This window comes from Leucoraja erinacea, chromosome 6 (assembly GCF_028641065.1).
Source record: "Leucoraja erinacea ecotype New England chromosome 6, Leri_hhj_1, whole genome shotgun sequence".
NCBI classification, from domain to species: Eukaryota; Metazoa; Chordata; class Chondrichthyes; order Rajiformes; family Rajidae; genus Leucoraja; species Leucoraja erinaceus.
The window spans coordinates 11,255,593-11,269,805 of record NC_073382.1 but is presented as its reverse complement, the minus strand read 5'-3'; the positions used below and the strand labels follow the sequence as shown (position 1 = coordinate 11,269,805).

Below are 14,213 nucleotides of genomic sequence, written 5' to 3'. Positions count from 1 at the left end.
CCTCCCACATCCCAAAGTCGTGCCTGCACTGGGTTGTAGATTACTTGGCCTCTGTAAATTGTCCCTAGTGTGCATGAGAAAGTGGGATATATAGAATTAGTGTGAACAGGTGATCCATGGTCGACGCGGATTTGGTGTGCCGAAGGATGTGTTTTCATGCTGAATCGCTAGTTCTGTGGAGATGGGAACAGGAATTAGGGATGCACAAATTTATTAAGTTTAAGATGAAGGAAAAGGTGGCAATGTTGAATTGTAATCTAGGTAACGATAACCAGAATGTGACCAGAAGGAACAGAACATTGAGCTATGACACCGCACCTGTAAATTAGATTAAAAAAAGGATAAAAATTGACAAATAAAATAGAACCAAACAGTCTTTATCTGTGTGATAATTGCATTAATAACAAAATGAACAAATTTGTGACCACAAATAAATGGATATGACCCAATTAATCATCATTTAATCGTTTGTGAGATTACCCAGTCTGGAAAATGAATATTCACAGGGATATACCTTCAAAAAGGCAACCAAAAATGGTTTGATTGCATTGTAAATACGTCAATACAGGTCAAGTAAATTAATTTGTAGAGATTACCTTGATTCAGAAACAAGATACTGTACCAGCTTTGTGAAATAAGTAGCCAAACATAGGTGTAGTGGCCATTTGGCTTATTTTGTGTGTCATTAATTATGGCATGTGTCTTTAAATTTTAGACTGCCTGTTATTATGTGAGTGGGATTTATGACGTATTCTAGGGCGTCTTTGGAGCTAGGTTTCTTGCGCAGAAGCTTAGTTTGTAGTTTAGTTTTGGACTTGCATGAGGAAGGTATACCCTTTGACCATGCGAAGTGTAATGGAGACAGAAGTAGTTTTCTAACCTTTAAAGCGATATGCTGGAGTTTGATGAAGATTAAAGTGTATGAGTCGGAGTGTAAGGTTGGATATACCTTATTGTTTTTCATCAACAATAAAGAATCTATTAATCAAAAGACTGTGTTATGAAGATTTATCTATGAAGAAGCTCTGAAGGTCTCTGGTGGAGAGCTCACATGCATATTACGACATTCTCCTTAATCATGTAGTCCACTTAGTGGCTAGAGGGAGTAATCTCTTGAACAATATAAAAATCTACCACAATAGGTCCTAAATTAATAATGGGAAATATGGAAACTGAGAGTTGCTTTGGACAAATATTTGGGACCTCAGTTCATGGTAGAAGGCAGCAAAAGAACTGAAAAGAGAAAAGCAAGCAATAGAAGGGAAAACATTCACTAAAGGAAAGATACCAGTCAAACTAATGGTACTAAAGGCTGACAGTTCCTTAAATATGACAGCTTACATCTAACAGGGAGGCTTCCATATTTACTCTGGCAATGCAGAGGCTATTCAGCCCATCGTCAGTGCCAGCTTTCAAAGCAATCCTATTCTCCCATTTATTTCCTTGCAGAATATTGTTTCTCACATGCCCATCATTTTCACATTGACTTTCTACCAATCACAAAGGGAATCCAGAGCATCTAAAGGAAACCTGAAAGCTTTTCACTGTACCTTGGGACACGTGACAATAAACTACACTAAACTAAAACTAAGCTGTACCGTACCGGAGTTCAGGAACAAAGCTACCCCAATTGGTTGAAAATTGCCCCATATTTGTGTTGAGATCTCCGGCCGAACAAAGCTCGGTCCCAGTAGTCTGGGTCCACCTACAAAGCCCTCTGCACCATTTGCACATTCTCCCCCCACCATATCTCCACTGACCTCCTCTCCCCCTACCAACTCAAGATCACGGGTTGCGAGGTCAATCCACAGTATCAGCCTGGTCTCCTCTGGCCAATCCACAAGTCCAACCTCCGCAGTAATTTGGGGCATGGAGGATCAACGTACCCGTCTATGCTGCTAGACTTTGCAACATTGTTGAAATTTGGACTGGAACATCACATAATACGTAATATTCTTACAGAAAGTACAGGGCCACCACTGATTTTCTGGCAACTGATGGTCTGGCACCTCCTTTAATACGGACAAAACTAGGAGAGCGCAGTTGAAATTCCCCCCCCTGGAAGTCCAATCTGAAAATGTGGCATCTAAGCCAGGTGAGGCAGCCACTCTCAACCTCATTGGGACTTCTGCAGCTGGACTTATGATCAGCAGTTCAAATTTACCCCTGTGGCTGGGGTCTGGAACTCAGGCCTGGCTGGAGCCGGAGGATCCGTTCCCAGAACCGACTTCTGCAGCCAGGCTTCCAATCAGGTGGTCAAGATTGCCCCTTTAGAACTAACAAATCCGTTCCCATTCCTCACCTACAAAGTTTCACCATCTACCCCCCCCCCCCCCTTATCTAACTGGCCTCCTTCCCCCCTACCAACCCTCACGGTCCCTCAGATCCACATCAGGCGGTCTCCTCTCCATCCACAAGTCCAACCTCCGCAGTTTTGGGGACAGAGCCTTCTCCAGGGCAGCTCCCAGGCTCAGGAACTACCTCCCCCAACTGATCCGCAATTCCGTGTCCCTCACCATCTTCCAGTGCTGCCTCAAGACCCATCTCTTCACCTTTGCCTATCCTTAGCCCCCCGCCCCCCTCCCTTTTCATCTGAGCATTAATTTACCTCATATTGTGTTTTGAATTGAATTTTGTCATTACTTAGTGTACTAGTCATGTCTCTACTATTTATTTCATTCTCGACATCCTCTCGGAGGCCGTGGCCACTGAAAGGCGCCCATGACATAGAAACATAGAATTATTAGGTGCAGGAGTAGGTCATTCGGACAACTTCGAGCCTGCACCGCCATTCAATATGATCATGGCGATCAGGTGGACCAACTCAGAATGAGTTGGATGATCCACTGCTGGTCAAAATGAATAATCCGGCATGGCCCTGGAATCAAGGGTGCTGGAAAAATTAGTGGTGAACCTATATCATGGACCAAGTTAGCATAATATATTTAATGGAGAAAATACTGAAATTTGTTGTAAAGGAAGTAGTAAGGCCACGGGGGGGGGGGGGGGGGGGGGGGGGGATAGTTACTGTGTGTGACGCTGCATGCAGCCTCCCCCCCCACAACCGCACGTTGGGGGAACAGACCCAACGGGTCTGCACATGGTCTAGTTATCTATATTTTCTGCTCCAACTCAATTATGCACACAATCCACTTTCCCATTAAATTAGGCCCATCTAGCCTCTCCATCTTCCCTCCACTCTGTTGCACATTCCCCACCACCCACAATTCACCCCCTCCAGCTCATTCAAACCTGTAATTGTAATTTTAAATCTTATTTACAACCTCAAATATATTATCAGGTTCTAGTCACTGACTCTCAGAAATGTAAAATGCACTGTGACAATTTATTTTCTAACTCTGTTTGCTAAAGTAACCAATCCTAGGGCAGCTCACATGCCTCAAGTTCAGACATAGTTGCATGCTTTTTTAATATGCTGCTTCCAGTCTGAAAATTGTCCTCGAAATACTACTCGGAAATGTAACCAGTGCTTCAGGTTGCTGGGACCTGTGGCTTGCATTATAAGGAGACCGGATGGGCAGGGATTGGAGCGGAGGTGCCCTTGGGTGACCTTATCAAAGTTCAGAAGACATTTGTTATAACGGACCATGGGGAGGGTGGGGAAAGGTGTCCGCTAAAACAGAGTACGGATTTTTCCGCCATTGACATCACTGTCTGACAACAAAATAGTGGAGCCCCGTCACCGAGACCCCAGTAGGACCTCCCCCATCAGATGGGGTGTAGTGGCCCAAGAAGGCCGTCTGGCCCCATCTTGTCCAGCGCAGCTGGTGAACAGCAATAATTACATGTCCCTGCTACTGATTCCCGCATTCAGAAATTGAGAGACTTTGGTGTGAGAAAATCCTATCCTGCTCCAAGTGACCACGACCTAGTTCAGAATAGGACATCGACCTTAAACATTAACTCAGTTTCTCATTCCAAAGACAATGACCTGCATAGCCTGCTGAGTGTACAAAGTTCTTAACAGTTTAAAATGTATTTTTATTACTGCAAGCTAAAAATACTTAAGGCTGTTTGTTACATTATTTAATACAGTGTCCATCTCAACAATTGCTTGTCAATTTCAATAGGCTCTGTAGCGTAACTAGAGACTGTAACTGTTCTTAGAGACAGCCAGCTATAACCAAAATCCGTTATAAAGTGGTTCGTAATAATAAGGGTTTACTGTATATAGAAACGTGAGGACCACAGATAAGGAGATAGATCTGTATTTTTCGCCAGGGTAGGAGAATCTCAAAGTTAAGACCATATGTTTAAGGTGAGATTGGAAAGATTTAGAGACCTGCGGAGCAAGTTTAGCAATGTAGAAGGTGGTGGATATATTGAATAAACTGCCAGAGGAGGTGGTAGAGACAGGTGTGATTATGATGTTTGAAAGACATTTGGACTGATACATGGCCAGATAATAACTCTAACATAAGAACACAACTATATAAAAAGATAGGAGCAAGCTTAAGCCACTCGGTCCCTCAAACCTGCCTTACCATTGAATAGGATCATGGCTAATCTACACTGTGGTCAGCTCCTTTCCTGAACCAGTTTCTCATAATGCTCAGTTCTTTGATCTTTAAAATATTTTTCTACCTCCACCCTAAATACTTTGAATGTTGCCATCTTCACCTTCTTCAGCAGGAGAGAATTGCAGTCATTACCCTCTGAGACAGAGAAAGTTTTATGCTCTTAATTATCTGCTAATAATCTATGTTATTTTCCGGTTAGGCTTAGTTCAGAGATACAGTGCGGAAACAGGCCCTTCAGCCCACCGAGTCTGTGTCGACCAATGATCGCCGTACAGTAGCACGATCCTACACACTCGGGACAATGTACAATCTTTACCGTAGCAAATTAACCTACAAACCTGTACGTGGTTGGGGACGGGAGGAAACCGAAGCACCAGGATAAAACCCACTTGGTCACAGTAAAAACGTACAAACTCCATACAGAGAGCATCAATAGTAGGATAGAACCTGGGTCTCTGGTGCTGTAAGGCAGCAACTCTACCGCTGTGCCCCGATGCTGCCTTTGCCAATTTTATTCAGCTCGACCATAACTGCATCACAGAACTCAATGGACAGTTAAGAATAAAACCACCCAAATCTGAAGGGTTTCGGCCTGAAACGCTGCCCATTTCCTTCGCTCCATAGATGCTGCTGCACCCGCTGAGTTTCTCCAGCTTTTTTGTGTACCTTCTATTTAAATACTTCCCTTCTTGTCGAACAATCACTGGCAATCTTTTTTTTAAAAATGTCTTAATAAGGTCCAAAATGTTTGTTAATGCACAAGTTCACAAGAGGATAAATCTTTTCAATAACATTAGCAATTGTTCCTAACTTCAAAATCTAATTCTTGTATAATGAGGCAGACGTTCTCATAAACTCCCTTTATCTATGTTTTTTCATTTCCAATAATTAAAAAACTTGAGCATTTTACTTTAATTTCAAATAATGAAAAATGTTGAAAGCATCACAATTACCTTGGCAGTGATCAACAAGTGCCGCAAGTGTCTTGAGTCTAATCTTAGGATCATAAGTCCAGATAAGTAGGCGTCGTAATGTTAGGCTGCTTTCCAATCCAACATTCACACCTTGGTCATCTTCCACTTGTATCTGTGAGTATAAATTTGAAGGCCAATGCAGATTAATTTCATTGACAAATATACAAAGCACAGAACAAGGGAGGCACAACACATTGAAAGCAGTAGCTAGAGGCATTAACCAGGGGGAACTTCAATACAATCACAAATTCTTAAGCTAACACTATCTGACAAACATTAATAAATCCAATAGCATTTTCCTAAAGCATCCTGAGAACAAACTACTAATATCAGGTAATTATTTCCAAGTGCTGTTTCATAATCCCAGTCCCTGTCACATCACTAGCATTATTCTTTGTTGATAATAGAGCGTAGTATTTTCTTAAGGAAAAAAAAAAAAAACTGCTGAAGGAACTCGGCAGGCTGGGCAACAACTATGGTGGGAAATGGACGCGTAACAATTTAAGTCAGGGTCTTTCTTTGGATTTACTCAAGATTACAGCATCTGCCGTCTCTTGTGTTGCCATGTTTCTGATTGGAATTTGTTCCTTTAAAGGGGTATATATTTGTTGGAAACTAAATAAATAAATACTGTGTTATAGAAAGATACGAAATAGGTGCAGGAGTAGGCCATTCAGCCCTTCGAGCCAACACCGCCATTCAATATGATCATGGCTGATCATCCAAAATCAGTTCCTGCTTTTTCCCCCATATCCCATGATCCCTTTAGCCCTAAGAGCTAAATCTAACTCTCTCTTGAAAACATCCAGCGAATTGGCCTCCACTGCCTTCTGTGGCAGATAATTCCAGATTCACAACTCACTGGGTGAAAAGGTTTTTCCTCATCTAAATGGCCTCCCCTAAACTGTGAGTGTGGTTTTACTGACCTTGAGTGCCCTTAATGTGGTTTGAAAATGAAAATATGGTTGGTTTGAAAATAAAAGCACAGCAAATGGTTGGTGGTGGTTAATTTGAAATGGCAAATGATTAAAAATCTAAACTTGACAACTTCTCTGTTTGCACTATATATTAATCTTAGATACAACGCTACCACTTACGGCTGTGATTTTTGGCCCCTCTGCTCATCAGGTGCATTTTCCCATCAATTAAAAATAAAAGTGTTATTAGTGTTTAAAAAATGTTGAGAATCTCTCTCCTGTCAATCACGCCATGAAGGCCACACCCCTTCCGGTGGGAGTGGGGAGAGATTATAAAACCCGGACGTGTGGGTGTGTCTCTGCAAGATGGAGGAGGGAGCTCTGTTTGAGCTGTGAATCAACTGAACACACTGAATGTCTACTGAACTGTGGGTGTGGTGTTTATGTGGTGTTTTGTGTTGTTTATGGTGGTTTCACCCTGCTTGAAATGGTATGAAACTGCATTTGAATGTGGTGGCCTTGCACCCTGCATGAAATGGTATGAAACTGCATTTAAATTTGGTGGCCTTGCACCCTGCATGAAATGGTATGAAATGGCATTTGAATTTTGTGGTCTTGCACCCTGCTTAAGAATGGTATGAAACTGCACTTGAATTTCATGGCCTTGCACCCTGCTTGAAGTGGTATGAAACTGCATTTGAATTTGGTGGCCTTGCACCCTGTGTGAAATCATAGGAATCTGCATTTGAATTTGGAGGCCTTGCACCCTGCTTGAAACTTAATTTCAAGGAATAGCCGTGTCAACTGCCAGCCCACCAGCCGTGAGTGAGCTGCCAGCACATCAGGCTTGAGTGACTGAGCTGCCACGCCAAGAATCCATTTGGCCCACAATGTCCATACTAGCCCTCTGGAAACCAGTCCCTTCAGCCCACAACACCAATACTAGCGCTCCAGAAAGTGCGCCCCCTCCCACCCCTCACCCACTGGCCACCAATATTGGAATTGGTGGAGAGGTGGAACATTGCATTAGGGGACCAGCCCTCCCGTGTGAACATGGGACCCAACGGGTCCCACTTAGTCTAGTATTATACATTTCTTTCTTTCAATTACACCTAACCTATCACCCAATTGTCATTATTTTAAAGTAGATTCCATATCTACAATTTCCAGCTCATCTCTCATGACTTTGTATCTCACTTTGTTTAGGCCTAAAACCCTGGTTTCGGGAAAGTCTAATTTTCCATTGGCTTCCTAATTATCAGAACATTAACCTTTTCTCATTGCACGGCACTAGATCGTAAATAGCTTTGCTTCTCAGCACACTCATTCAAATAAAACATTTTCTGCACAATCCGTGTATTTGCCTTCCACACTATTATTATGTGTGTTACTATTGCTGATTTGGTTTGGCCAGGTTATCTGTATATTGATGTTCCCATTCTTCTGAGATTGCCTCTAATTTTGAGATTTACATTGTGCTTTACAATACCATTAATGTTTCAGGGTCTATACAAAACTCCAACCAGTATTGTTTACTTCTCACCGTTTCCTGGGCCCAACCAAACTGATCATTTTTTATATTTTCTGAGCATGAGCCATTCTCTATTACATTTACCACATTAACCATTATCAGTACTCTTCATACTTATTTTTCATTTTTCCCATAAATTATGAATGTTAAATATCCCGACCTTTTTTTAATCATTTTCCAACAAATTTGTGTAATGGCCATGTCATACTCGTTTATCAATTGTGCTATTATTTCATTAACTTTATATATCTTATGTTTTGACACCTGGTAGTTATATGTAATGAGACCTTAGCCATTCACCTTTCATTCTCAATTATGCGAAAACAAAAATGTGAGCATGCTTTCCTTCAGGTCAATATTGGGGCCAATATCACGTCAATAAGGGCTGTACTATGTTCCAATGTTCTAAATTCTATAACCTCTTAGCATGATTAAGGGCCTATGGGTGTATGCTATTTAATCTTTATTAATTTATTATTATTTATTATTAATAATCCTTATTAATATTTAATTTAATTTAAAACCGAGATGAGAAGAACTTTTTTCACGCAGAGAGTGGTGAATCTCTGGAAATCTCTGCCACAGAGGGTAGTTGAGGCCTCATTGGCTATATTTAAGAGGGAGTTAGAGGGCCCTTGTGGCTAAGAGTATCAGGGGGTACGGAGAGAAGGCAGGTACGGGATACTGAGTTGGATGATCAGCCATGATCATATTGAATGGCGGTGCAGGCTCGAAGGGCCGTATGGCCTACTCCTGCACCTAATTTCTAATGTTTCTAATCATGACATAATGTAGGATTAGCCAGACCAATAAAAGATTGAAAACTCAGCAACATGAGCTCAAAACTCCAACAAGGTTGGATCCATGCATTTATCGCTTTTATCTTTTTCCTGCAGCAACAGATTTGGGGCATGGATAGGCTGCATTACAATATTTAAGACGTTAATTTGGATGGTATGCAGTGTTAAATATAGGTCAAGCCGAATTAATCACATACATTTTAATTTGGATATTATTTAAACACTGATAATGGAATAATAATTTAGCTAGTTCAATACTCAGCCATCAGCCACAAACTGACAATTTCTTTCTAACAAGCATGGCACGTGGCCCAAAACCTTTAAAGTATATTTGCACCTGACTATAATTGTAATCCATTCCCTCTCTTCAAGTATGGCATTAAATATTGATAAGAGCTATCATGTTATGTGGGGTTCATTATCCCGCATTCTCCACAAAAATTGAATTCCTTGTCTAAATGCTGGCCTTCTGAACAACAAAGAATAATAGATCATTTTGCAAGGAACATTTGAGCATCAATAACAGCTAGTCCAAGTTTCCCGAAAGGAGAGTGCCAGATTTTCGGTGGCATTTAATCCGATAATGAAAAAGCAGTAAATAACTTTGGGATAAGAAAAGTGGATCAAGTACACAGAACAGTACGACACGGGAATTTTATTTAATACAAAGGGGCTGGAGTTTAAACATAGTTATACAGGTGATGGTGAAGCCACACCTGCAATAGTTGGTGTAGATTTGATCACTTAATGAATGAAATGATATAGTAGCATTGGACGGAGTCCAGAGCAGATTCATCAAACTAATTCCTGGGATGAGATGATGGGACTTTCCTATCATGCAGTTCTCCTTGCAGCTTAGAAGAATGAGAGAGGAGGGGGGAAGAGAGGAGAGGGGGGAGAGGAGAGGGAGAGAGAGGAGAGGGGGGGAGAGGAGGAGGGGGGGGGGGGAGAGGGAGGGGGGGAGGGGGGGAGAGGAGAGGGAGAGGAGAGAGGGAGGGGGGGGAGAGAGAGGGAGGGGGGAGAGGAGAGGGGGGGGGGAGGGAGAGGGGGGAGAGGGAGAGGAGAGGGGGGGAGAGAGGGGGGGAGAGGGGAGAGGGAGGGAGAGAGAGAGAGAGAGAGAGAGGGAGAGAGAGAGAGAGGGATAGGGAGAGAGAGAGAGAGAGAGACGGAGAGAGAGAGGGGGAGAGTGCCTTTTTAATTCAACCCAAACATCTATTTGCAGGCAGTGCTTTTTTACTTCAAACTAACTATGTTTTCATTTTCAAACCAAATTAAGGGTACTCACAGTGATGTAGACATTTGTTTAGTGTCATTCAGAGCTCAGAGTGACAGAGACTATTTGACAGCGCTCCAGCTTGCAAAGACTAATTGCAGCACCACTTCCTGGTTTTATAGTCCCTTTCCCTGCTTCCAGCGAGGGCAGCAGAGAGAATGGGGAATTTTGTAAAAACATTAATATCTCTGTCATATTTCATCGACGGGAAAAATCCTCGTCACACATACGGTGGAGGGGGACTCTGGGCGAGGTGGCCAAAAATGACGGCCGTAGGTGGCGGCATTCTCTCGGAAATCGCAGCACAGATCGCCAAAACCGGTCAAGAACAGAATTTTAGTAATATAGATAGATAGATATCACTGGCCCTAGTTACAATGAATGTACGTTTAAAGCTTAATCTGGCTCAAAAGAGGCTTATCTACCCACATGCACGTGTATTCCTCCACAAAGAACTATGTTTCTACCTGACCTATACCCCATCCCTAGTATTGAAGTTCTTTAAAAATAGTCTGTATCATCAGCAAGCTCTCATCACCAGCAATAGTTATAATTCTTTATCACTAGCATCAAAGCAAAGTAGAAATAAAATGTATGGTCTGAAAAAACAAGTCAAATCATGGATTTTACAAAACCAAGCTAAGAAACTAATAGGCTAACAGAAAACAATAAAACAGCTTGAAATTTGCATAATGGACAGGAATATTGAAATTGACAACGTCATGAGCCAATTGTGTTTAAATGTCATATGGGAATACAAAAATGAAATTCTTATTTGCTGCAGCTTTTACAGACACATTAGCAAATAAGAATTTAATTTACAATTGTAACCACACATAGCATCCACACACAAGTGTGCAGTTTTAGAGGCGACAAGAAGTGGCTTTGAACAACCAGTAACTGGGTAAATGTGAGAACTGCAAAGTGTCTTACCTGGGAATGTAAAACAGAAAGTAACCTGTAATATTCTTTTAGTTCCTGATGCAAGGAAGCACAAAAACTCTGCAGGAAGAAAATTTGAAGAGGCTGAAATAGATAACCCATGATTTCATAATTTCTTAAATCATAATATGTTTTTCGAATTAAGTTAACAGTAGAGGACATTTAGGTACACAAGGATGACCCTCAATGATCTTAAACACAACTTGAATCAGGATGTTTCACTAAGAAAGTTAATTTCTTTAGAATTTCCTTCGCACAAGAGCAATAAATGATGCCAACCGAATTTCTCAATGCAAGCAAATAAGTATTTAAAACACATGATCAAGCAAGCAGGGCACAGAAATTAAACAAATGGAACATTTAACACTAATCTCAGGATTTACTTTAAGGATAAATAATTTATCAGGCAGTCATTGAGTATCTAATAGCTCAGGTCAAATTTGGGGTAAGGGGAACAGAACAAGATACCAGAAAGTGAAAAACATAGAAAATAGGCAAGGAGAGTTAGATAACTAATAAAAACAGGTTACTCGCTTCTTGATCTTATTCAGGCTATCTTACTCATACAGGGCATCTTGTGGCAAGTTTCAGTTCTGATATAGATGCAAAAAAATGAATTAAACTTACCTGCCCCACAAGGCCAAAGGCACGATCTAAGCATCTTTGATCTGTATATTTTCTTATTTTATTATGAAGCCATCCAAGCTCTGATAATCTACTCACTATATCTCTCAGAGATTTTGATATTCCCAACTGAAAGGAACATAAAATGAAAATCATTCTATGGTCTGGCAAATTTCTTCCAAGAATCCACTCAGATCTTCCAATAAATTAATTTTAATGCTGAATCATCCAAATCTTGAAGCACCAGTTTTTTGGGTGGGAAGCATCAGCCTGAATTGAGTTATGAATTGCTTGCACACTTTTAGACCACTCTTTCAATACTTCTTACCAAGCATACATACAAACGGAGACACATTTGTTGCAAAGTTTAGTCTGTGTCCATTTGGAAAAAAAAGATTTAGCTGCCAGAGAAGAAGACTCGTGCAGCAGTTACAGGCAGGTCAGGGGGAAGCTGCAATGGACGGTTTGGGCAATGGATCAAAAATAGGCACATAAATGATACATTTTAAAAGAGATCTCATTCTGAAATAACTAAATGTGAAATAAACCCACTCATGTTCTTGTTTGCCCTATCAAAAGAAGCTGACAGTGGGTTTATTCCTTCGAGTTTTGAAGAATATTTAAGATAAATGTTGAAATGTTTTCACTAGAGGGAGAGTTACGACAAAGCAACACAGTTACAAGGAAAGGGGGTTGTTCATTTAAAACTAATGCACAGAGATTTCTTCACTCAAAGGTTATTGAATCTCTGGAATTTTCTGCCCACATAGATGGTGGAGACCAAATTAGAAATATTTAAATTGGAGATAGATAAATATTTGAATTATCGAGAAATTGCAAGCTTTGAGGGACCTATGCACATAAAATCAGCGATTATCATACTAATTGGCAGGTCAGCCTTAAGGTATCTTGTGGCCTATTCCTGCTCTTATTTTCCTGTGGTCTTGGTTTGAAAGTATTTTGCTACAATAATTTACTCTGGATAGCTGAGCGATTTGTTTCATGGTAGCACGAGCAAGCAATCTAATTGCCCACAACATTTTCAGGATATTGACAATCACACACAGAAATAATGGCAACAACCTCAGAGTAAAAACACATGGTTTTTAAGTGAAAGTTTTCATTGTATTTGATTACTTACTAGGTTCCGTTCATTAAAATAGTAGTTTAAGCAAAATAAAAGCATCTATGCTAATATATAAATCGTAAATCTCACACAATAATTTATTTTTAATTCCAAACTGTCACTGAAGGCGAAATACCTTGGAATCAATTTTATAGCAGTTTTCAGAATTACACATTTTGATATATTTGCCGTCAATTCCCTGGAAGACATAAAGAATATCTCTGACCAGTGCGACCTCTGTAACTTCTGCAGATGCTGAAAAATGAAACAATAGATCAGTACCTTGCCTTTCACTGTTTCTCCTTCAGCAGATTGTGTTTAAGGGCCTGTCCCACTTTCACCAACTAATTCACGACCTCTGCCGAGTTTGCCCTTGACTCATACTCGCAGCATGGTCGTCAGGAGGTCGTAGGAGGTTGTGACGCTAGTTGTAGGTACTCGTGGCAACAGGTAGGTCAGGGCGTTTTTTCTAGCATGATGAAAAATGTCCACGAGTAAAAAAGGTCATGAATTAGGTTGTGAAAGTGGGACAAGCCTTTTAACAGTTAAACAACAGAGCACAGTATCAGCACACAATCATGGGCAACAATTTGAAGTTTCTGCCATACATATCTTACTTCAGTACTAACTTTGGAAAAGAGTGGATTCTATCAAAAATACTTTATTACACCAGGAGACATGGTAGGCAGCAGTCAGCATTTTACACAATTTTGTACGTTGCCATAAATAGTCCGCAAAAATACTCCAGTAGTTGCTCGAGAATATTGATGTCATCGATTTCTTTCCGATGCACCAAAAGCAAAAGTAAAACGCTAAATCTGAAATAAGATCAGAACATGCTGGAAAGACTCACCAGCCAAGACAACATCTACAGTGCCCTCCATAATGTTTGGGACAAAGACCCATCATTTATTTATTTGCCTCTGTACTCCACAATCAGATGTGGTTAAAATGCACATTGTCAGATGTTAATAAAGGCCATTTTTATACATTTTGGTTTTGCCATGTAGAAATTAGAGCAGTGTTTATACATAGTCCCCCCCATTTCAGGGCACCATAATGTTTGGGACACAGCAATGTCATGTAAATGAAAGTAGTCATGTTTAGTATTTTGTTACATTTCCTTTGCATGCAATGACTGCTTTTAGTCTGCGATTCATGGACATTACCAGTTGCTGTGTATCTTCTCTGCCAGGCCTGTATTGCAGCCACTTTAGCTTATGCTTGTTTTGGAGGATAGTCCCCTTCAGTTTTCTCTTCAGCATATATAAGGCATGCTCAATTGGGTTCAGATCGGGTTATTGACGGCCATTCAAAAATTGACAATTTTTTAAGCTTTGAAAAACTCTTTTGTTGCTTTAGCAGTAGGTTTGGGATCATTGCCGTACCGCAGAATGAACCGTCAGCCAAAGAGTTTTGAGGCATTTGTTTGAACTTGAGCAGATAGGATGTATCTATATACTTCAAAATTCATTATGCTACTAC

The 14,213-nt window shown here is 40.7% G+C and overlaps 1 protein-coding gene across 1 annotated transcript in view; it reads right to left on the bottom strand.

Annotated features, from left to right (window-relative positions):
- tubgcp3 (tubulin, gamma complex associated protein 3) overlaps positions 1–14,213 on the bottom strand; it is an 83,471-nt gene that overhangs the window by 47,223 nt on the left and 22,035 nt on the right. The window contains exons 7-10 of the mRNA XM_055636607.1: positions 12,865–12,983; positions 11,606–11,731; positions 10,970–11,038; positions 5,495–5,627 (exon numbers count right to left, since the gene is read on the bottom strand). Of these exons, the coding sequence (XP_055492582.1) occupies positions 5,495–5,627; positions 10,970–11,038; positions 11,606–11,731; positions 12,865–12,983 (447 nt within the window). The remainder of the gene's footprint in view (positions 1–5,494; positions 5,628–10,969; positions 11,039–11,605; positions 11,732–12,864; positions 12,984–14,213) is intronic.